Genomic DNA, 24,776 nt, shown 5'->3' with positions numbered 1-24,776 from the left:
TTTCACCAGACTCCCATCCATTATAAGAACACCTCACAGAGCTCTGGTCATCATGGTGTTTGAAATGATATAGAAGAGCTTTGGATTTCCTGTTCAGTGCTGATCAGGATTGTGCAGAGACTGTAGTATAGTATGTTGTGCAGCGACTGCAGTATAGTATGTAGAGTATGAATAAATACACAGAACACTTTCACATTAAAGATAATTAAGTATAACTGAATACCAAGGTATATTTATTTAATGTGTTAAGACCCTGTGCCAAGGCTGCAACAAAAAGTAGCAGGAGAGAGGTTGGATTTTAAAATAAAATATTAGGGGTGTAACGATATCCAAATTTCACGACACGATATCGTCATGGTATGAACCTCGTGGTGCGATATTTATTGTGAAAGCTCACAATATGGTGGGGAGGCTCATGATTAGGGATGTAACAATATCCACATCTCTTAGGTACAATACGATATTTTCACGATATACGTCTCACGGTATGATATTTATGGCAACATTTGGTGGAGGCTAACAAAACTGTTAATATGCTACTTTTTCCTCTAAAAATGCCTTGACAAGATTTAATCCAAGAACTAAGACTGGAGCAAAGGATCACGGTCTATGTAGTTCCCTCTTTTTTTAAGATATTGCTGCACCATAACTCTTAATTTAAGCAAAGAGACTTTGACGATACGATATCACAATATTTTGGTTATTGTTACATCCCTATAAAATATCTTTATTATATTTATTTATATTTAACTAAATCACAAACAAAACATACACTGTTACTGCCTTTTGCCTTTGCACAACTCATTATTTTTGCCACATGATACAAAGGCAGAGGACATTAATTGACAAATAAGGGTCAAAGTCAATTTTGAGCTCAATATTTTTCACAATATTTATGACATTAACTCATTTTTGACCAAACATCATGTTATGGTGTTTTGCCTTTGTAGGGCAGAGTAGCATACTAAATGTTATTACAATGTATTTTCTTATGTCAGACACCTTCAACCTCCTGTTGTTTTGTTATGAGCTTATGTCCTCGTAGTGAACTATAGAGAGCATAGGCCCCAATGTCCTCTAATCAAATCAAACGCCCTATTTCACAAACGTAAGGAAAAACACCAGGATTCACCCCCTCGACAAGCCTTTAGAATCTACCAAAAACTTGTGATGTTTGGTTCTCAAGACTTAGCATTAACATAGCATAGTTTAAGACATCTATTAGCTGTGTAGTTTCCCCCAAATTTTACATTTTGACAAGATAAAGATGTTTTTCTTCATCAAGCATGGTCTTCTAGCTAGATTGTTACCAAATGTTAACTTTCATGATCTAAACATAGTGCTGCATTATTTTTGTGATGGATGGTACACCACCTTGAAGTCTCCAGAGAGCTATTTTTGATTTGCCTGGAATATCCCACAATATGGCATTAAACTTCTCTATCTTGCATTTGTTCAATTGCAGGTGTTTTGATTGTTAAAAGTTGCCTTGTGGAGTGGGCTTGCCTCTCCACAGATCAGTTACGTCTCTCCAAGTACTTCGGTAAGTTTAAAGCTTCCAGCTCATAATGTACCTTCAACAAAATTCCAATTTCAGGTCTCAGTTTGTAGAATAATCCTAAAAATACTATAAAAAATCAAATCGAAATATTTATTAGCTCAAGTGAATTTGGTATTTTCCAAAAAATCTAAAAGTCAAAAGTCCACAATTTCACTCCCTGCACACACCTTCATGTTCTAACAATTCTTCAGATTTGATACCAGTGTAAGTTTAGATAAGCATTCCCCTGGCGTGAAGCAAGTCTTTTTCATGGAACAAGAGCCGAAGAAACGCTTTGGGTTTTTGGACCCTCAGATGGAAGCCTGTTTGTTTTCAATTTAGGGTTATCCCGAGAACACGCACAATCCTGTCTCCAAAAATAGGCAGAGTAGAAAGCAGATGAGAAGAGGAGGAGGAGAAGGAGGAGGAGGACAAGGAGGAGGAGGCGAAGGGGAGGGCTGTGGTAGTAGTAGTGGATGAATAGGGGGGAAATGAGCAGCGTTTTGGTTAATGAACACCAGATGCCTTACCTTCGGTGCTGGCCACATTCTTGGGAGCTTTGGTCGGTGTGTGATCAGTGCTGGAGCTTATGTCAGAAGATATGCTCGAACTGCATTTACCTGTGGACAAACAAAGCAGGATTGGTGCTTTGAACAACTATGGAATTGGAATTGGAATGTAAAATTTCTGCTAGAAGGTCTGCAACTGGCTTGTCTCTATGAGTTTTATTGCGTGGCCTGAAAGGTCAAACAGTATGGCATTAAACTGTTGCCTCTTAATGAAGACAAGGAGGTGACATAAGCAGGCAAAGTGAAACGTCTGATCTGTGGAGAGGTGACAGTGAGAATGAATGATTATCAGTGTATTTTAAGTACTAACAGATGTAACTGAGTAAATGTAAGATAGAGTTTAATTTCATTCAAAGAAACATACTAGGCAAAGTAATAACATCTTCAGGGAGAGAAGCAGGTATTGGATAGCCAGGTTGGCGCCACCTAGTGCCTCTGCTCAGTTTCATTTCTCTCCAGCGACTAGGTAAGGAATCAAAATACAATAGATGGTTCGCAAAAACCCCAGAAGTGCAAGTTCGGGCACCAGCCAATCAGCGAAGAGCTATACATTCATTGTTGTCAATGATTCCCGAGATCAATGATTTAAAGCTGGAATAAGGAGAATGTTTGGTGAATTTCATCAAGGGGAAAGACATTATTGCCCTTCTTCCTACGGGATTTGGGAAAAGCTTAATATACCAGTTAGCCCCATTAGCGGTGCATTCTATAAGTGATGACCAAATAGCAGTGATTGGTTAGATGATAAAAAGAACCCACCTGCCGTCGAGAGAACGAATTCTAATGCTGCGAGGTCAGACGGTTTCTACGAAGTGAAACCGGCTGATGAATCAGACTAGGTATCAGACCCTCCACCACAAAAGTTACATAGTGCACCTTTAATGTAAAAATGCTGTTTCTTCCTTTTTGTCAAAAGTCATCAAAAACTGAAGTCATTTTGATTTTGTAGAAGCCCAGATACCCTGTCTCGTCTGAGCCAGATCCACTAAGTTTCTAGTGAACTCATGTCATCTTAAACGGATGAAAACTTGCCATTTCATTACCAGTTTTGACCAGTGCATTATGTGTCTTTGGGCAAGACACTTTGATGCATGATCAAGTGAATAAATGGTGTTGGGTGGAGATTCTTAAAGAGTGGATATTACACATCTATGGGGTATTCATATCTGTTATATAACATATATAGATCATAGTGTTATTGTTTCAAAAATGCTTTATTTACCTCAACTAACATATTAACATGCTTAATAAGTTTGCTGCTCTGAGTACCTACCCCCTCCCTTTCGTCTGCTCTAAGTCACTCTAAACTTTACAGCACTGTATTAATGGACCAAGGAACATACAAACCAGTTGTGATGCTGCTTAGCCAATCAAATCTGAGCATTCAACGCGATCACAACTCTGAATGCAGACACAGAGGAAAGAGGTTTTGAGATCTGTTGAAAAATGTATTGAGACTGTTAAGTTGTGATGTGAAAGCTAAAGAAAAAGGGAAACTCAAGCTGCTATTTATTTTTTATTTTTTTCTGAAATTAAGCACTTTGTTTTGTAAAAGTTTGTAAGATGCACAATTTAGGAATTTTATTTATTTTCTCTAATCAATTTTAAACGGCAGCCCTGCTGTATCTAATGTAGGCCTACTGTGGGTTTCAGTGTTAACAATACATTTTGTTGAAATGTTTTAAACTTGTATTTTCCTTGATTTGACAGCCTATTGTTCATACATTCAGACCTTGATAAAACTAGGCCACTTCTGTAACAGTCATAATGCAAGTTAGACATTATGATGTCCTGAACCTCTGCTCAATCCGGACCTCCTCAAATTTTAGTTGAATACCACTGCTCTATACTAACACAACACAATGATCGTGCATCCCACTAATGAAACTACTGCACATTGCATCAGGTTTGTGAAACTGCAGTATTTTGTTTTGTATTCTGCTTTTGTATGTTTATGGAGAAATCCCATGTGGGACATGGGTGACATACGGATAGGCTTGTTAACAATAAGGAGGTTTCGAATAGGGCCCGGGAGACATCCTAAGATTACTCAAACATGTATGGATGACATGTAAAACCTCATGTTTTCGATGAGGCAATGTTATAACATGGAACGCTCCAAAAAGTTGATTTTGCATAATACAGCCTTTGAATTAACTGAGCCACATGATTTTAATTATGGTATCATATCACTACTTTTTTCCATACAGTGGATCCTTTTCCTTTCTTCCTAAAGCCAAAGACATGAAGTCACATGGAAGCAGCTACTCCACTTTACAACACTGTACGTTTCTTGCTAGCATTATTAGATTAAAGCTTCAAAGAGCAGCACTGTGGTAACCTGTCTTAACTGTCACGGTGACATGATACGGACGCGTTGTTTACTGTCTTCATTCTACTGTCAGATCAGGACTGGAGCTTTGTGGTCTCACCAAAAACCCAAGTATGCATCACTCTGCTGGCATGTCAAACTCCAGAGGTACTCCCATAGCGTCACAACCCACACTTATCAAACGCAACTGCCAAAACGGACACAACACATCCCGAGATCTCTCCAAAATATCTGTGTGAAAGAATGCAGAGAAATTTGAGCCTTCTGTAATCCATGTTGTATGCCGCCATGCTTTTACTTTCTATTTTAAACACATAACACCAAATGATATGACTTTTTGAGCTTTTGATCATGTTATATTGTTGTCCCCTCAACCGGAAATATACCTGGAGTTGTATTTTGTTTCATTCATGCTTGTTAATTAATCCAAAACTGTCTTCTCTAAGCACTCAAAAATATACTTCATTCACATATTGCCTGTTTAGTTGCGTCATAGACAAAAACTCCAGTCTTTTCCTATGCAGCTTTTAAGCCCATAAACCATCACTGAACTCATTCTATGGTCAAGCTGTGCTCACAACAAATGCAAGACTCTTTTAGCATAACATTCACAGGGGCTAAGGACCTCATTTGTTTACTTTCTGACTGTTGCTGACAGCAGAGTTAGAAAATGTGAAAAACTTATCCCAAGGTGACCAGAAGCATGTTTAAAAAGCAAAGCCACAAGAACGCATAATATGTGTTCTTTAATGCTTAATAAAAACCCGGCAGCATGGCTATTGCAAACACGACACCTACTTACTGTGCTTTTGTGTGAGTAATTTAAGCGCTAAGATGGTTAAAATGAGATAAAATAAAATACTTAAAGGCACTATAAATTATTTTTACAGATTTTTTTACTGTTTTAAAAGGTTTGCAGTGTTCCAAAGTTATTCCAAACTTGCTTTATTCACTCCAAAACATCCTAATCATTCACTGTGGTGAGTTTAAGAGGTTTTAACAACTTTCAGAGACAAGTACTAGCACGCTAACACACTTCCTGATTCCCGGCAGTACAGAGCCAACTTATATTTTGACCTCAAGAGCTACTTATAAGGTAATATTTCTACTGAGGCAAGACGAATTCTGGTCAAATATATGGAAACACAGATGGATACAAGTCCTTTAAAAACACATTCTGGTTTCAATAGTTCATAAAGTAAGTTAAATTATACCTTGGTTAAGCAACTTAGCGTGTCCCCTACATTGTGAATTATTGAAATCCACGGGGCTCATTCTTAAGGGCCCAAATGACATTTCGTGGTGACATCACTGGAACAGAACATCTGCTATTGCTTCCACCAGAGCCCTCAGAAGAGACTGGAGGATTCAAGGCGCTCGCAGATGTTGGAGCACGAGCCGAGGTCACGAGGGTTTGCGGCTGATCTGCGGCTGTGTGAGACGAGTATTGTTTCATGTCCTTCATTAAAAAACGCTTTGTAATTAGAACCATGACAAACGTTTGTTACAATAGTTTCTCGGCGCAGAGGGAGAAGTGCGTGCCTAAATGATACCGTATTCATCTTGCATTTAGAGTTGTCAAAAGTAACGAAGATCAGGTGCTGACCGATACTAAAACTACTATCAAAACTAGATATTTATTTGAGCAGATACCAATACTAAAAAAAAAACAAACACATTCACAGGAAACTGGAACCTATCCCGAATAGCTTTAAAATGATCTTGATTTGTAACAGAACAAGAATAAAAGCACAGACTAGTATACGACCATGAACCACTATGGAACCTACCGGGATGACACAGATATAAGACCACATGGTAATATAAAAGAAAGTACTATGATATAATCTTGAAAATGACATTCTATTTTGTAAGTACTGAGTATTCCTTAGTATTACAATTCTGTATCAGTATTCCGTTCAGTATCAAGACTGACTGTCGATGTGAATGTTTGTGTCAATAAAATAATTTTAGAAGTAAAACCAACCTTGCCTTTGAAGGATTTATGTCTGAGCAGCAGCAGTCAATTGTACTTCCTCATAGAAAGCTTGGCAGCGGCGGACTGATATATGAGAAAATAGTCCCTCAACATGCGACAATTCATGTGATACAAGGTTAGTTTTATTTCAAACATTATTCTGTCAACACAGATATTCACATTGGCAGTCTGGAGTAATAATAGATTTGCTTCAGGTGCTTTGTGGTGTAGGTAAGACTGTTTTTAGTGGCAGGATAACTATGGCCATTGACATGCGCTAGCCTAGCACCAGCGACTTCTGCAAATACAAGAACTGGATGGAATTTTTTTTTTTTAAAAGTGTCTCCACACGTCTTCAACACTCTGGCTAACTAAGAAATGAGGTCCTATGTCCAAAATTCTGAACTGTCCCTTTAATACTTATTTACCCAAGGACACAACAACTTCATGCTGTGTTGATGGTGATTGACGTACAAATCTTCAATTCAGTGGGTGTTGTCTCTACCAACTAAGCCAGGAGGTCCCAAGAAATTCATTTGGTCAAAAGGTCTTGTCATCAAAGTAATGATTTGTGCAAAACATAACTGTAAAAATGTCCAACAAGTTACTGGAAAATAATAATAATGCATTAGTCTTATATAGCGCTTTTCCAGATGCTCAAATTGGCTTTACAATTTAGTGCATTATTCACTCATTCCATACTCTATGCCACTGGCCACTCCACTCTGACCAACACTCACACACCACATTCACACTAGGCAAGGTGGGTGAAGTGTCGTACCTAAGGACACAATGGCAGTTTGCATTAGAGCATCCAGCCCCATGCAAGATTTTGACTTTTCAGCTCTGTAGATAACCAATATCAGCTGATACTAGTTCAAAGACAGAGAACCACATTTATTTCCTTTAAAACTCAAATAAAAGTGAGACAAAACTGATCCAAATGTGTTTTGCAGTTGTAGCTGTTGTTAAGTAACCACAGAACAGCTTTGTGTAATTGAAAAAGCTAATATTGTGAGACTTTTTGAGAGCCAACTCCGACCAGTAAATAGTCTCGTAACATCATTGTTTGTGTCCAATCAGGATATCCAATGAACTGATATTTGGAAGCCGATACCTGATCCAGCAATTGTGTTCAGTATTGGTGTCGATATCTGAGACCAATATCATATCGGTGCATCCATAATCAGCATAGCATTTTATTAGATTACAGTAGCCTATATTTAGAGAAAGGGATTTTCTTGTGCATTAATTACACCTTTGATCTTGTTGCTCCAGCCTCCACCACAAGCCTGGATTCCAATTGCCCACCTCTTTATTCAAGCCACTGCTGTCCCACTGTGGCACCTGATTTTCCCAGCGGTCTCCCATCCAAGTACTAACCAGGCCTAACTCTGTTAAGCTTCTGAGATGTGACAAGATTTAGCATTGACAAGGATGTTTGGTATGGGAACAAACACCACAATTGCTGTTTATTTGTCTGAAATAAATCCTTGTGAGTAATCATGCATCTGTTGGGGCCGGTGTTTTTGACAGCTGCACTCTTAAAACACATCTGTGGAAAACAACGCAGAATGTGTTTTATTTTAACACACCCGCATGTCTAGTTAAGGACAACACAACAGCTGTAGAGTGCAGTGAGGTGTGGTCTTGACATGTGTCATCCTTATCGAACCTTGGTGCTGCTTGGTCAGAAGCAGAGACATGGGAAGTCTAACACCCCCTATGTCATCAGCACAGAAAATTCCATCTAAAAACAGAGACAATTTATGCACAAAAGAAAGGACTTTGATAACACTTTAGATTAGGGACCACATATTAATAGTTTTTAATAATAAAATGCATAATAAGTGCTTAATTACATATTTGTTAGTATTTATTAAGTACTTCCAATGCATTTTTGTCTAAGGCCGTTTTTTGCGAGGACTAACCCAATGACTATTTTCTTCCCATTAAAGTAGTGGAGATAACAATAGATGTTTTTGTGCATACACTGAAATCTTAATAAGCATTAATAAGTGTTTGATTAATACCAACAAATAGCTAAGTAACAGCTAATTAGCATACCAATTAACACTTAGTTAGGTATTAATATGTGGTCCTTAAACTAAAGTGTTACCAGGACTTTTTCCGACATGTTAAACCCTCAAAATAAACCCTAAAATAAAGTTGTCATTTGTTTTTATTAGTCTATGCAGTCTTATTTGTGCAATTTAGGCCACTTTTTTTTTTTTTTACCCTTGTTATCATTACGTCACATCATCTGCTCATGTCCAGCGAGAAAACTAGTAGGTGACATTGGGTCAGCGGTTTGAGCACTCGTCCACCAAACCGAAGGCCAGGCAATCGATTCATGCTCAGACCAAAATCTGCCGTTGTGTCCTTAGGTAAGACACTTCACCCGCATTGCCTAGTATAAAAGTGGTGTGTACGTGACCGTTGGCCATGGTTAAAGAGGCCAGTGACGCAGACAGGCAGCCACAGTTGGTCGAATAAAGGCATGTCCTATAAAAGGGGGCGTGGCACAAGCTCTCAAAACGATCACGTATTTCTATGTCTGTCGAACTATTTATGCAGGAAAAAAATACTAAGAAACAATGCATTTATATAAAGATGGATTAAACTTGTGATTCAAGAGTTTAATCTGCCTGTTTACATATAAATACCAAAAAATACCAAATCTTCAACTAACTCACTTACACTCACTCCTTTCTGCTTTTGTCCTATATAATAAATCCTTCTAAATCTAAATACAATGATTAGTCAGCTAATACCAAAGGTGGGTAGAGCAGCCAAGAAGTATACGCTACTTCAAAATAATACTACTCAAGTAGAAGTACAAAGTATTGGTCCAAGAAATTACACAAGTAAAAGTAAAAATGCATTTGGAAAACTAGTACTGAAGAAGAGTAACATTCGGGACATAAGAGCTGATTTATAGTTTGAAGTTAATGTCATTTGAAAGTATTAAATAAAGCATAAAATCTGGTATTTTCAAATGACATATACAAAAATGAGAAAAACTAAATCATGTCTAAAGGAATGGTGCAAGAAACACAAATGTTCAAATCATTTCATATTGTCAACATAAAGCTTTTGTCACTTATAGATTCATTGGGAAGAGTGACTCAATTTTTTACATAATACTGTTACTTCAAAACAATATTACTCAAGTAGGAGTAAAAGTATGTATAAGTATACATTTCAAGTACATATATAATATCGTGGGCCATCACAATATATATAATTACAAGTCTCTTTACTTAAATTCATAGTTACAGCGCAGCAACAGCTAAAAAACAAAGAGAACTACATTGACCATGATCCTTTGCTCTGTTTCCATCCTATCTACATGCTGAAAAAACTGTTATTAAGCACTTTTAAGTCTTAATTATTTGGATTATGATGAGAGAAAAGTAGCATATTCACAGTTTTATTAGCCTCCACAAAATACTGCAACAAATATCAAACTGTGAGATGCATATTGTGAATACTGTATATCGTATTGAGAGATTTTGAAATCGTTACAAAACAGCTCTTTCCAATTCACTAAATATGCAGCTTGTTATATGTCACAGGAAATGCATACAAACTCCAAGATATCCACAAAAAGCCGTCTTTTCTAACCATATCTTGCATGGTTGTGTCGGTTGTGTCTGAGCCTGCTCCGTCCTGGTTGACCCTAGATCCAGATGGGCGGAGCCTGTCCACATGTTATTCCGACTATGGAGAGATTCAGTCTTTTCTCTGCAGTTATTGACTTTGAAAGAGTGCACACTGGAATGTTATTTATCCAAACATTTCTGGCCTGTTTTCTGGACTGCTTTTGAATCAGTAATGCTGCAGATTAGATGTGGAGGAGAGAGATGCATTCCACCAGCTTTAATGCTACTTCGAGAGATTTTATCAATATTTGGGTACGGGACCAGACAGACTTTACTATGTGTTTACAATGGTAGCAGTCAAATCTTCTGATACTTATATTTTTAGATCATTTCCAGATGAAATATTTCGTCGATTAGATTTCACTGTATGTATACTGTCTCCTTGTGTGTCTGTCTGACTTTGGGGTGGGTCATATAGCCAAAAATGTACATCATGATTTTCTTGGAGCCAGATCGTTATTTCTATTTAAAGGTCCTATATTACGCAAAATTGACTCTTCTGAGCTTTTAGTCATGATGGATTGCTGTTAACGCATCAAAAACATACTCAGAGTTGTGTTTTGTTTCATTCACATGTTTGAGTAATCCTGCATTGTTACTCTTGTCTACATCTCCAAAAATCAAAACGCTCTGTTCCAACTTGTGATGTCATGAAGCAGTAGTTTTCATGTTTACAGCTACCTTTTACCTTTAGTTTAGTAGTAGTTGTAGTATAGTTCAGGGCTCAAATTATCCAAATGATTCAAGTGAAGGTGTATGGAGTTTAATAGCACAGAGGAGCGCGTCCTGTATTACCACATGACATTACAAGGTGGACAAAGTTTCCTGTTTGAGACAAGAACTTAGGGTTCACAGGGTTTGTGTGTTAAATAAACATGTGTGAATGAAACAAGACACAACTCCAGGCATGTTTGTGATCAGGGTACAAAGTAGGGATGTAACAGTAACCGAAATATCATGATATTGTACCGTCAAAGTTCTCACAATAATATCGTAGATCATCACAATATATCGAATTACAAGTGTCTTTGCTTAAATTAAGAGTTATAGTGCAGCAATAGACAGAGGGAACTACATAAACCATGATCCTTTGCTCCATTTCAGTGTAGATTACATGAAGAAATAACAGTTCTAAGCACTTTTAATTCTTAGTTCTTTGGATTAAGTCTTGTCAAGGCATTTTAAGAGGAAAAAGTAGCATATTAACAGTTTAGCCTCCACAGAATATTATAATAAATATCTTACTGTGAGATGTATATCATGAAAATATTGTACAGAGACATTTGGATATTGTTACATCCCTTATCATGAGTCTCCCCACCATATCGTGAGTTTTCCCACAATATCGCAATAAATATCATACCGTGAGGTTCATACCTCACCGAGTTCACACTTGACTGTGATTGGTTAATCCAGCTGTCACTCACTCAGAGCAGTAGTGGCTGACCATTGGGAGGAGTGGGTGCGAAAAAGCATCTGTTATTAAAAAAATAAAATAAAAAACTGACTAAAGATATGACCAAAACAACATGAGATCACAATTCGATTTTTATCAGCATATCTGACTGAGCATCAATATCTAAAATAGTGCAGAATTTCAATGTTTTGTGCAATTTCTGTAAAGAACTGTGCTACAAGTTTTAGAACTCCTGATATATCTAGAGGCTGAATGTATGATAAGAGCCCACTAGAAGTGAAATGACTGCTGGGCCGAGGAGATTCATAGCAGATAAGGTATTTTATTACACAACAGTAATTCTTAAATGCCCTCAGAGAAACAAATGTACTTGGTATGCATACTTAAGATTCTCACTTTTAACCACTTGGACATAACATTTCCAGGAATTCCAACTAGGACTAAACCCAGAACTTAACCAGGACTAGAATAGGATCAAACCAAGTCCACAACAGAATGAAACTGGGGTCAGAACAGGACCAGGGACCCGACTTTGGAGTAGTTCAAATTTGAAGTCAAGTAATTAAAGGTGCACTGTGCAGCTTTTCTGATAGAGGGTCCACCAACTGCTTGTCTCCATGGAGATTTTATTGCTTTGCCTGGAATGTTCCATGGATTTTAAACAGTTCCATCTAGCATTTATTGATTATGAGTGTTTCTGTTACACACAAATACAACAAATCCTTCTGTGAATAGGGGGATGCTCCACAGATCTGACTTGTAGTGTAGTGCTGCAGAGGTGGGACCAAATTGTTGTTTTTCCAAGTCTCAAGTAAGTCTCAAGTCTTCGACCACAAGTCTGAGCCAAGTCCCAAGTCAAATACAGGCAAGTCTGAGTCGAATCTCAAGTCACTGACCCCTAAGTCCAAGTCAAGTCCAAGCTGTCTGCTTTGAGCATCAAGTCATTTCAAGTCTTTAAACCAAAGAACCAAATATAGCTTAGATTTTTGCAATTTATATAAATTTTGAACTAAATTGTACTTAAAAAAAATCATAGTATATTTATATATGAGTATTTAGAGAGTATATAAGAGTTGTAGAAATGTACATTTTTCCATTTTAAATGTTTTGACAAGATCTTAGTGTGAATAATTACGGTCAGAATAGAAAGATTTAAAGGAACACTTAAAAAAAGATTTAAAAGTGCTTCTCAAGTCTTCTCAAGTCACAAGCCTCAAGTCCGAGTCAAGTCCCAAGTCAATGGCCTTTGCTGTCCAAGTCAATTCCCAAGTTTTAATCCATTTTATCAAATCAAGTCTCAAGTCCTAAAAATAGTGACTCAAGTCTGACTCAAGTCCAAGTCACGACTTGCAAGTCCTCACATCTGTAGTGCTGTAACCTGCTTTCTATTGTGATAGGTAGGGGTAATGTGTACTGTGGAACATTCTAGACAAAGCAGTAATATTTGGAGACAGCAGGTGACGGAACCTCCACTAGAAATGTTACGCAGTGCACCTTTAATGCTCTGATCTAGTCATTGCCATTGTAAGGTATGGACTTAAAGGTTCGCTATGTAACTTTTGGAGGAGGATCCACCATCTGCTTGTCTCCACTGAGATTTTATTGCTTAACCTGGAATGTTCCGTGGCATGGCATTAAAAGTATTTTATCTAACTCCATGGAGATGAGAGATAGAACCACCAGGCCAAGTTACAGTCAGATCTGTGGACAGGCGACCCCGCTTAGAGTAAGAATGCACGTTTTTCCAAGTATTTTTGAGCAATAATAACACCTGTATGAATAAATGAATACAAGAATGTTAAAAACTTAGTGTGGGACATTTCAGGTCAAGCAATAACGAGAGAAAAAGATACCAATTCCATTCATTTTTGCTATAACCCACTCGCCATGCCTATATTTAGAACAGCAATAGCATTTTACAGTTAATTGCAACAGCTCACAGACAGACAAGCATGACTATTCATTCGCCACGGTCAGTTTAGTCTTGTGACCTACGGATGCGTCTTTGAACCCGCAACCATTTTATTAACAATTAGTATTTTCCAAGTATCTTCTCATGAGAACATAGCTGGAGTTTCATACTTTTGCTTTGTCCATTGTTGACATTACAGCGTTAAGTGTGTAGACAAAACAGAGATTACTTTTATTGAGTAACTTTTTCATGAAATTGTAGCCTACTTTTCAGAGTACTTTTCTAGCAGCATACATGAGTGGCCTAAAATTTTTGTTTTATTGAAGTGGCAGTACTCTTTAATTGAGTAAAAGTTTTGGTTACAGTTTCCTCTCTGAAATGACACTATGAAATTATTTGAACATTTGGGATATGATTTAGTTTTTCTCATGGTTTATCCTTTGAAAATTTCCCACCATTTTTTTTTACTCTTGACTTGAGTAATTACTTAATTTTACTTTTAATACTTGAGTACAACTTTAGCTACTCTACCCACCTTCAGTTTTAGGCATAAGAAATTAAAAAGTAGCCAACAGATGACCACCTCTGTATTGTTTTACGCTTGCATGTAACCGCCAGGTGTCCCTCGTACGCACAGATATGTTCATCTTTATAACGGATCTATGGAGTATGGTCAGCCACTACCATTTAAGACAAAGCACGTAGACTCGCAGCACGTTTAAATGATCCAAGACGTACCCTTATGGTTGGTACGCACATGGTCCAATTTATGCGTTCCAAAAAATGCGCAGAACCAAACTTTATAAACAGCCCAAACTTTGCGTCAGTGGACAACTTTTACGCACGCATGATATTGAGTTTCGTGATACAGAATACGTTATGATGAGAGAGAATAAAACGTGGTGCTGTAGATTTGACTTGTGCGTACTCACCCTCGCTTCCGTACAGTTTTCCATTGTTCGCACCCATTTTATAGAATACATAATCTACGCGCGACCCTCCGCTGATCCAACACGGTTAAATCCCAATCCGGAAAGAAAGCGCTCGTCCCATCGAGATACCGTAGACACCCGAGAGTTTTGTGTCGGCCCGTTAACTCCTGACTCCAAATCCAGATGTTGAACAGGCACAGAAAGAATTACGCAAAACTCCAAAAATCTACGTTGTCCGCGCTCCCCGTGAATATATCCTCGTATTGATGGAAAAGCTGGCTAAAATTCCTCCGGGGGAAGTTGAGAGCAAAGTTTAGAAGTGGCTGAAATAGTAAGCAGCTGTTTATCGGGAGAGTGTGTGCGCGCAATCAGAGCGAGAGCCAGACGAGTCGTGAGGACGCACAGAACTGCCAGCAAAATCTGGATTTAAAGAGACCGCACGCTGGCCAAGGGAGAAACCGAGGAGATGACCGAAGGAGAGATGCGCCAGGAGACGGGGAGGAAAGGGTTAAAACGTAAAAGCGAGCTGGATATCTCACAGACCCAAGTGGCTGAGTGCTTTTGTAGTAGAAATTGCAGCTTTGGTTTATTCTTAAAAGTACGCGTACGCCTCGCTTTTGGAAACTCAACTGACGTGTGACCAAACGCATTCCATGTGGTTGAACACAATGGCAATTACCAGTAAGTCAGTGTCACCGCGAGCTAAGTGCCCATTTAGAGACAATGGCAAAGTTGGACAGTAAGGAGATGAGTTACTTCTGCTCTAGTAATTGTCAAATGTGGAAAGTATCCAATTACAAATACTCATGTACTCAAGAAGGATATTTGGGCAATACTTTTTGGAGTAGATTTTTAAACCTGTGCTTGTTTGCATCATCACTGTGCATAGGAGTCACTGAGTACAGTACAGCAAGTCCCAATTGCCCTAATCCACTTTTGTCTCACTGCTGTCTGTGCTCTGATTGGCTAAAGCTCAGAGAATATGAAAATTCTGGTTCAAAACAATTTAGTGTTAAACTGTTGAATTAATCAATCAGGTCTAAAACTGTATTAAAATGTAGAAACAGGTACTTTGAGAAGTATTTTTCATGGATACTTCTTACTTGGCATTTTGGTGACCATATTATTATTATTTTTAACTGTACTTTTAACTGTACTAATTTAAAAAAATTTAACTGTACTTTAACTTGAAATTCTGAGTAGCCTATGATTTCTACCACTGGTAGTTTCATGAACAAAAACTGCACCATCTATTAACTTAAGGTGCCATATGCAATACTTTCAGCAGCAGAATACTAAAAGAAATTTGAATTGATAGCAAGGCAGTTAGAGTAGTAATAGTAGAAGTAGTAGTAGTTGTACTAGTAGTAGTAGTTAATGTTGTCCCAAAACTAAAATTTCATACTCAGTTTAGATATTAGGGAATAAACTCAATACTCAATACCAATTCTGTAACAACAATGATAAATAAAAGCACACTTTATTAAGATAAAACAATGTGATTTTCAATATTAAATTATAGTACTACTTTTTTATATACACTATAACCCTGTGGTCTTCTATTTGTGTAATGTGAGGGGCCTATAGTTGTCTATACGGTCTTATACTTGTTCTGATACAGTTCAAGATCATTCTAAAGCTCTTAGAAGGAAAGGCTCATTTCTAGTCTTCTAGTTTTGAACAAATTTTAGTATTGATTATTATCTGATTTTCAATACTTCTGACAACCTTAACAGACAGAAGTAGTGGTAGTAGTAGTTGTAACAGTAGTAGTAGCAGTAGGAGTAGTAGTAACAATACAGAAACATTTGTCTCCGAGAATAGCTCTCGAACAGGTCATTGGATATCCTCAAGACAAAAGCAGTTGTTTGGCGTTGACAGTTGGCCTATTAGTTTCAAAATCTATTCTGAACATAGATTTATCCGAAGCTTAGCCCTGCTATTAAACGCAGGCAGAATTACATCATAAATCTGGCTTTTTCTGCGCTAATACGTCTTGACTGAGCGCATTGTGCATTGAGAATTCTACAACCCCAAATCAAATACTAACAAAGTGATATTTTTACATGCCAGTTGTTTATGGGAGTTGTGTGGTCTATACTTACAGACCATCAAGAATGCATTATGCACTTTAGCGGCGTTTGATTGGCTCACATGGTACCAATCAACCGGGCTCTTGGCTGTCTAAAGCGGGGTCAAAAGCCAAACCAAAACCTTTACAGCCAAGCTATCTCTGCCACGCTGGAATGCACCGCTACAAGTCTGGGCTGTGTATTTGTCATTTGTTTAACTATAGCAAATTAACAAGCCATATAAAATGTATAATTGCACATTTATAAGTACAATTTCAAGGTGTGGAAGGATTTATTGAGTTCTAATGGTTTAAAAATGTGTATTAAAGTGCATATGACAGGTCAGACTACTTATATTATTAAAACATGGTATAGCAGCAGATATGGCATACTGTACGTAAAGGTAATTCCATAACTTATAGCAACTGTAATGTTAACCACCAAAACCTGCCTAAATTGCAAAATAGTTTTGGTTAGACTAATAAAAAATAAATGACAACACCATTATTTTGTTAAATGAAAGTTTAAGGTGCCAGAAAAATGTCTTGCTTGCACATAAATTCTCCCTGCTTTATGGATAGAATTTTCAGTGTTGATGAAAAAAGTTGGGAAGAAAAGTACAAAAATACAGGAAGAAGTAGCAGTAGTTCTAAAACAGCTACAATACCTTCACCTATATAATCAACATTCTATCAAAAAATGCAGAGATAATTTATGATTAAGGAACACATTTTCTGCCAGATTAAATATTGATTTAACAAAATAAAAGGTGTTGTCATATATTTTCATTAAAAATTTCACCCTTGTGAACATTACATTTACTAGGTCACAGAACTAGAATTAGGCCACCTCTACTGTGCATGTCATATCTGCGGCCGTGTCCAGGAAGTAATATAATAAACTTCCCCTGAATGTAAAACCAAACCAAGTCATTACTAGAAAAACATTAAAACCTGTCTACTGTACTTTAAAAGATCCTATATTACACAAAATTGGCTCTTGTGAGCTTTGAGCCATGTTAGACTGTTGTTATTTCATCAAAAACATACCTAGAGTTGTGTTTTGCTAGAGTAATTTATTTATTAATTAGTTTGTCTGCATCTCCAAAGCTCAAAAATGCTCTGCTGCACTTGTGAGGTCATGCAGAGGTAGTTTTCAAGTTAACAGCTACCTTTTACCTTTTGGTCAGAAAAGGATTATCTAACCGAATCTAGTGAAGGTGAAATGCACAATGGAGCACTTTCTGTATTACTGCATGACATTGCAAAGTGTTTTCTGTTTGAGAGAAGAATTCAGCCCAAATATGTGTTAAACGTGTGAATGAAACAAACACAACTCCAGGTACGTTTTTGATGATGAAACAACATTATAACATAGATCAGAAAATATAGTAATTTAAGAATTTTTAAAGCAGCTAAATGAGCTCTGATAGTTGGCTGTTACTGGTCATCCAAGGTGAAAAAACGCCCATGGGAGCTAAGTGGTAGGGGTCGACAGGCGGACTGGGGTTTATTTCGGGCACAAGCTCAGACTGGGATACAGACATGGCGGCGTGAGCGGGCAGGGGCGTGACGCGGTCCTCTGACACAGCTGCATCACGGGAGAATGCGTTGGAGGCGCCGTCCGTGTCCATGGCGGAGGAGGCGTCGGGGGGAGAGGCGCAGTCGCTGTCTGGATGCTCTGTGATAACTGTTGGACTGCTATGGGGAGCTGGGCTGGTTCTCTCGCTCAGATTACTGTACAAGGTCTGCAGTGTCATGGGGAGGGAATGGTACCTGAGGGAAAATTAAGATTGAGATTGATGGTTCGCCAATTACTTAGTGTCTACTTAAGTATAACAAATCATGAATGCCCATTTTGTAGTTGTTCTCACTACAAACTACTGTCCTAATGCAAAGCCTATACAACTATGGGAGATACTCTGAATTTTAAGTTTGGATATTTCTTTAAAAAAAACAAACGCTGAACCTTATTTGGGATTAGTTCCACAAACTTGCCAAACAAAAGACAAACTTTCAACTGACAATCATATTTTGGTCATTTCTGAAGCAACTGTGAAACAACAATTTCACTTTTCTTTATTTATTCTGACAAAGATCATTATTAACTTGTGCCAGTTTTTGTTTCATGTAGATAAGCACAGTAATTACAGAGATATTAACCATAAACTTGACCAACAATCTGCAATCTGACAGCAGCTAATTGAGACCCTTCCTCCAACTCAATGATAAACTATAGGCATTATAGAATACTGTGATGTCATGTGAAATGCTTTTAAAGTTTTTAAATATTGACATATATCCACTCAAAGCTGCTGGGGGTATTTTTATATATTGGCCTCAATGACAATGATTCTATGTATGCACTGATTTATATGTCCCACCTCTTCATGACAGTGGAGATGCATTCCTCCAGTGATGGATCATCCAGTCCCACCCCATACAGTCTGCAGCTCAGCTGATGACAGTCAGAGACATCCACCACCACTGTCAACACAAAGGACTTTTTACTTTTACTACTATATTATACCTCAAGAAATTATTAGATACCAATTGTACTATATATGTTTCTTTTTTTTTTTCAAGGATTAGTATGAGTAACAGTAGTAGGTAGAAGTGACTGCTCACAGACAGCCAAGGAGACAGTGTCAGGTCTATGGAAGGTGACAGTGAAGCTCGTGTCCGTCTCTGGGAGGACTTCAAAGTGCAGCTCAGAGGACAGACCTGGTAGAATCCACACATCTGTTACATAACTGAAAATATCCTTCCAAGTTGTGGAGGAAATGTTCAGAGCTTACTTGGAGACGCACATATGGATGTTATTGCACTCATCAGAACAGAGTTGATGGCACACTGGTGACGCAGCAGCTTGAGTAAAGCAGGCACATGGGACAGATGGGTGAAGGGAACAGTATCCACCAGAGTGCCTCTATGGGCAGGCCCCTCCCACGCTTCTCCTGGGAAAACATATGTGTGCATCCTGCCATCTACAGACTAGGGACAAGATAGAAGAATGAGTTTAGATACAATTTTATACTTGTAATAGTGTTTTAATAACCTACCACAGTAGAAATGACATCCTGGTCATCTGAACTCACTCCATGGCCGTTTGCACTCAGAAGATTGGGCAAGGGTGCCCACTGCAGGCCAACATCTGGTACTGGCACATCTTGTGCATACAAGACAAAAGCAGTGTCAACACCCAAGTCTAACAGTTCACTGGATCACTGCATTCAAACACTTTACTTTGCTCTGTTCTAATGAGTAATGACAACACTGGAACAATGAAATGTATATTAGAAATAAAATTCACCTGTGATCTGCCTGAGTTTGTTCCACAAAGATGACACCATTGCAACTGCAGGCTGCAGCTTAAGCAGGAAGCAGGCGGGCACCTGTTCAGATGGCACTTCATTTTGAGATTTAAACATGGGAAAGCTGGACAAATAGCAGCACAATGTTACTAATATAGCATATGTGTATGAAAAAAGGTAGTACACCAGTGTGAGGTTGCACCCATGTGGATTGAGCTGTGGAGGCTGGGAGATGGAGGACGCCACCTGCAGGCGATGGTGAACATCACTGAGCCCAATGGTTAGCTGGGCTGTGTGGACCTGTGTCTCTGAAAGAGAAAGCATGGAAATAATTAAAACACAAAGTCATTGACTGTTTATATTAAGTGAAGAAGGATTTGGAGCGGGTTACACAAATCAAAGGGAAATGAACAATTTAGCAAAACATTTATAAAATAAAGTGCCTATTAAGTGAAGTCAGAGGGGGTTAATTTGATTTAAAAAATGATGTCTAATCATCAGCATTTTACCAGAAACTGGAGTCAACCCCAGGTCAGGAGAGGCATAGAACTGGACAGTCAATGGACAATCTGCAGCAGAAACACATGTGAACATGGATGTTTGCTATGACACAGTCACACACTCATCATGTGGACAGTGATGCTTTCTCACAGACCTTCTTTTCCAACTGTAACCATGCCAACAATGCCATTGTTTATGTGGTCAGTTTGAGAACTAGGGTCAGCTGAGGACCTGAAACCAAAGGCAGACCATGAAAACAGAACTCATTAAATGATTTGTTGCACTCACCTTGGTAAACGTGATATCTGCTCTAAATCTTTTCCCATTGCTTGCAGGGACTCAAACAGTTTCAGTTTTAATTCACTGCAAAAGAAAAAAAGCAGTACTTTACTCAAATCTACATATACAGTCGTTATGTTATATCCCTATGGCTGATACATACATGTCTCCAGGGATGTTGTACTGGCTGAAAAGCTCCCCAAGCCTCTTTGAAAACTTTGCAAAATCTTTAGACCTATAAAGGAAACACAAAATGTATTTTTTAGCATTAAATCCTCCACTACCCATTTTTTTCCACCATATATTTGAGCAAAGTATGTCTAGTTCCACTATTATTACTAGTACAATTGTACAGGCAGCTCTAGAGGTCACCATGAGTCCACTGTGTACTGTGCAACCAACTATTCATGTTATTCTGCCCCGCCCACTTTTGTCTCTAAACGCTCCTGAACCGCACTTTCTTGTGGTGGCACTTCTGGAATAAGGTGAATACAGTGTTTTATGCTTTGATCAGGAAGTCATCAGGAAGAAATCAGGAAGTGCATGTTAGTTGTCGTCACTCCACAGTGGTCTCAGAGTTGTGAAAACTCATGGTTACCAATTAGCATGTTTGTAATGCATAAGGTAAGGGAGAAACAACTGTTTTAAAAGAGCCAGATCTGTTTTTCAGGTTTTTTAAGAAAGTAAAAATCAGGTACACTCTTTCTTACCTCAACAGCTGCTGAAATGACTCACTGGGCTGCAAATCAAATACATTTCATTAATGTATAGGGTTGGGTAAACTTTTTTTCTAATGGAGATAGACTGACCACAGGGATCTCTCCATGTGGGGCCACTCTGACCTCCTCCACCCCCCCACAGGGCAACAGCACCACCTCCAGGTAGAAGAGATCTGCGGTCAGGTAACATGTGCCATCTGTGACGTGGAAGCCCATCCTACATGGAAAATACAAAGCTCAGAGAGACAGCCCGTGTTTGCATGTTTATCAGCGGCAGTGGTTTATAGAAGTGGTTTACCCTTGTTGTTTAGCAATAGTTTCCAGTCGAGTTTTCATGGCATTTATGGATGACACTGGAACAAACAGAATGTGAGCACTTGTGTTAAAATAGAAATGGGCAAAAAAAATGTTGAGTTACCTTTGTTCAAGATAATAAAAAAAAATAATTGTTTAAATATATACCATATAGCTGAGTATGATAACTTCAATTGTGAATTCAAAATATGGAAAAATGACAAATAGGTTTCTTGCCAATTGTTTTTCTTTCTACACCTTTAGTATGTAATTTTAAAAGTACCACTTTGCAAATTTTTTGCTCAAAAATAAAAGCTTTTTTTTCCCCCACCCAATTGTGTTGTTTTTAATCGCACAGAAAAAACATTTGTTATGAGCAGGCTTGCATCTCCACAAACCTGATTCTTATTTGGAGAAGGGTCTCTGTCGAAACATTATCTTGACTATAATATTGCATAAAACCAAGAAACATAAGTGCTTCAAAGTTCCAATACCTTGTTAATGTACAAACCATGACTTTACTTGACCATGGTTTACTTTAGAAACACGCGTCTATGCTTTATCTCACACTTTTTTTTTTATTGTCTCTTTAAATGAGATATATGGTGCTTGTGCCTGCTATATAGCGATAATATATGACACCCATGAAACATTATGTTATAATTTGCACATTTTTTATCGCAATATTTATCTAAAATGACTTAATAAAAGAAACAAGTTCGCTGACTTCCAAGTTAAAAAATTGCAGTGCCCAATTAGAGCGGCAACTCTGATGGATAACTGGACATCACAATAGCAAACAGATTTTTTTCATTTGTACAAAAATGACTATGCTATGCTGCCAAATCCTGTATGTATCACCCATTAAGAAAATAAAATCTGAGAACAAGCAGTGGGTGTATACAAGTAGAAGTGAAAACAAGAGTTGATCAGCAATATGGTGTCTTGAAAATAAGTGATTAGAGATTACTCAAACAGGCCTGATCCACTCTAGAGACAGCTTTGAGTGGGTACATGAGAAGAGGAAACAACTATAACATGGTTAAAAGCTCTGAAAAATCAATTTTGCATAATAGAGCTGCTTTAATATTGAACGATTTTGAGTTTATTACCACTAAAAACCTCCTGAAGCCTTTGCATGGATCTCATCAAGGGTTCACATGGTTTGGATTCATCTCTGGATTTATCCTGGAAACCATAATAGAAGTTTAGAACAAGCCAAGCACAACTCTGTCCTCCTATCATCTTTAAAGTTGTTTTTGGCTTTACCCTATATTCCACGTACTATTGTGAAAACGCATTTAACCCCAGATTCTTCATACCGTCAGCTTTATCTAAGTCTAAGAAGCATCCATATTGGCAGGAAAGTTTATGACTACGCCTGGCTTCCTTATCCCTTTTGGACCACACATTGCTTTAGCCCACCAAGTAATCATCAGGCCCAGAGAGAATGACCACTGCCAAGCCCCACTTTACGGTAATCCTAAGTACTATCTCCACTGCTGCTCCACCCGTGACAAATCGTATTAAAATAAACCAGTCATCCAGGACTTCGGTTATCAGTTTTGCTCTGCATGAGAAGACTAAACAATGTGAGCTAAAAGAATGTTAAAAGTGAAACATCATCCAGGCCAAAATGGATACAGAATTAGAATTAGGGGTATGTTTTTTTTGTTTTATTTTGTTTTTTTTTTGTTAGTTGGCTGTGAAGTAAAGATCGTAGTTGTGATAAACCCAATTGTCAGTGCACACAAAGCTGATGGACTAACAATGGGTGGTGTGTTTTGGGGTAAATGACCTCACTCAGATCCTGGCACGAGCTATTTGGGTTAGACACATACTAAGCTTGTTACAGATATTGGTGGAAAGTAACTAAATACAAAAGTAACTGTACCGTAAACATATTTTTATCTGTACTTCAAGTTAATTTCAAAATAGATACATTTTACTCTTACTTCACTATATTTAAGAGTAATTTCTGCTCTATATGATTTGATTTGAATAGATTAAAACAATATTACTACATTTAATAGTTAAACTGAATTTAAACTAAATCTGTGTGCAATACTTTTACTTTTTACTCTAACAGTACATAATATACAGGTACCTCAATACTTCTGCAAATTAACAAAACTGAGTACTTGTTTGACTACTCTTACATAATACTAATAATAGAGAACAATGTGCTAAATCAATATAGGCCCACGTAATGATACATTACCATACATCTTCTCACAAGCTGAAACGTCTCATTCCACGACTTCGCTGAAAATTTGCTGTGCAGACCAGAAATGATAGATTCCATTTCTACAAAAGACATAACCTAATTGAAACACATTATTTATTTTAGATGAATTATTAATTTGACATTGCAGAGTTTTCTTTGCTTAAAAATGAGAATAGATTACATTTCCAAATTTTCTTACTACTTAGAAAAATGAAGCTAGAAAGTATATAAAGGAAGAAAAATGTGAATTGTGATCTAGTGCTTTTATGTGCTACTTTAACAGTGCACTGTGTACCTTTTTTGGTGAAGGGTCTGCCACTTGCCAAACCTCCTATCTCCATGGAGACAAGGAGGAGACGCCACCAAGCCAAGTCAGGTCAGTGGAAAGGTGACCCTGCACAGAGTATGAATGTATATTTTCATTAGCAATTAAAACATCTGCACCCATAAAAAGTAAAAAAAAACAAAAACAAAAAAAAACATCTATACTTTAAGAATGCAATGAAGATAAGTTTAAAATACTGTGGAACATTTCAGGTAAAGCAATAAAAAAGTTACACAGTGCACCTTTAAGGAGATTTTTTGGTTCAAGGTGTGAGAAACGTTTCCCATTTGGCCCAAATTGTGGCTTTAGAAGTGTACTGAAATAACATCTAGTTAATAATTTGGATATTTTGAAATTAAAATTGCAGTTTACCTGTTGAGTCCCACCACTTTGAGGCTATTTGCGTTTTGCTGACTCCAACGTGCTCCTCCTGCAAAACAAACGTGCGCCTCAATTATGATAATGAACCAATTAACCCACATTTAACTCATTGTTATTAACTTATTTCGACATAACATGCTTACAACATATTACATAATAAAGTCTACAACCGTGCAACTTACAAATGTTTCGAAATGACAAAAGCATTGAATCAAACTTGTCGCGGTGCGGTTTTCCAGACGGGCGGCGGGCGGGCGTTGTCAGACAGAGCCAAGCCCACAGGACGCGCGGTCACTCGGGTGTAGCAGCTCCCTCCCAGC

At 37.9% G+C, this 24,776-nt stretch overlaps 2 protein-coding genes across 6 annotated transcripts in view; both read right to left on the bottom strand.

The window, feature by feature from the left end:
• Positions 1-14,895, bottom strand: part of si:dkey-192l18.9 (F-box/LRR-repeat protein 7) — a 49,689-nt gene extending 34,794 nt beyond the window's left edge. The window contains 2 exon segments of the mRNA XM_020930771.2: positions 2,071-2,160; positions 14,346-14,895. Coding sequence (XP_020786430.2) covers positions 2,071-2,160; positions 14,346-14,382 — 127 coding nt within the window. The 5' untranslated portion in view covers positions 14,383-14,895.
• A 913-nt stretch (positions 14,896-15,808) lies between these two features.
• zgc:111976 (uncharacterized protein LOC553663 homolog) lies at positions 15,809-24,767 on the bottom strand. Of its 5 annotated transcripts, none has more exons than XM_055150882.1 (19): positions 24,639-24,767; positions 24,448-24,505; positions 24,046-24,144; positions 23,745-23,830; positions 22,636-22,711; positions 21,528-21,582; positions 21,320-21,446; positions 21,221-21,249; positions 20,674-20,745; positions 20,520-20,594; positions 20,386-20,462; positions 20,240-20,299; positions 19,917-20,038; positions 19,730-19,811; positions 19,479-19,585; positions 19,215-19,410; positions 19,045-19,140; positions 18,801-18,903; positions 15,809-18,192 (listed from the first exon to the last, which is right to left on the bottom strand). In XM_055150882.1, the coding sequence occupies exons 3-19, from the start codon at positions 24,089-24,091 to the stop codon at positions 17,832-17,834; spliced, it is 1,770 nt and encodes a 589-aa protein (XP_055006857.1). In that variant the 5' UTR covers positions 24,092-24,144; positions 24,448-24,505; positions 24,639-24,767; the 3' UTR covers positions 15,809-17,831. The 5 variants fall into 5 exon arrangements, with proteins under 5 accessions (XP_055006857.1, XP_055006854.1, XP_055006856.1 ...); XM_055150879.1 differs by having other exon boundaries at positions 19,730-19,854; positions 19,933-20,038; XM_055150881.1 differs by having other exon boundaries at positions 19,227-19,410; positions 19,730-19,854; positions 19,933-20,038.
• Between the last annotated feature and the right edge of the window lie 9 nt (positions 24,768-24,776).

Source organism: Boleophthalmus pectinirostris, unplaced genomic scaffold (assembly GCF_026225935.1).
Source record: "Boleophthalmus pectinirostris isolate CB_2022bp ecotype Guang Dong unplaced genomic scaffold, ASM2622593v1 HiC_scaffold_15, whole genome shotgun sequence".
NCBI lineage: Eukaryota > Metazoa > Chordata > Actinopteri > Gobiiformes > Gobiidae > Boleophthalmus > Boleophthalmus pectinirostris.
This window is presented reverse-complemented; position numbering and strand designations above follow the sequence as displayed.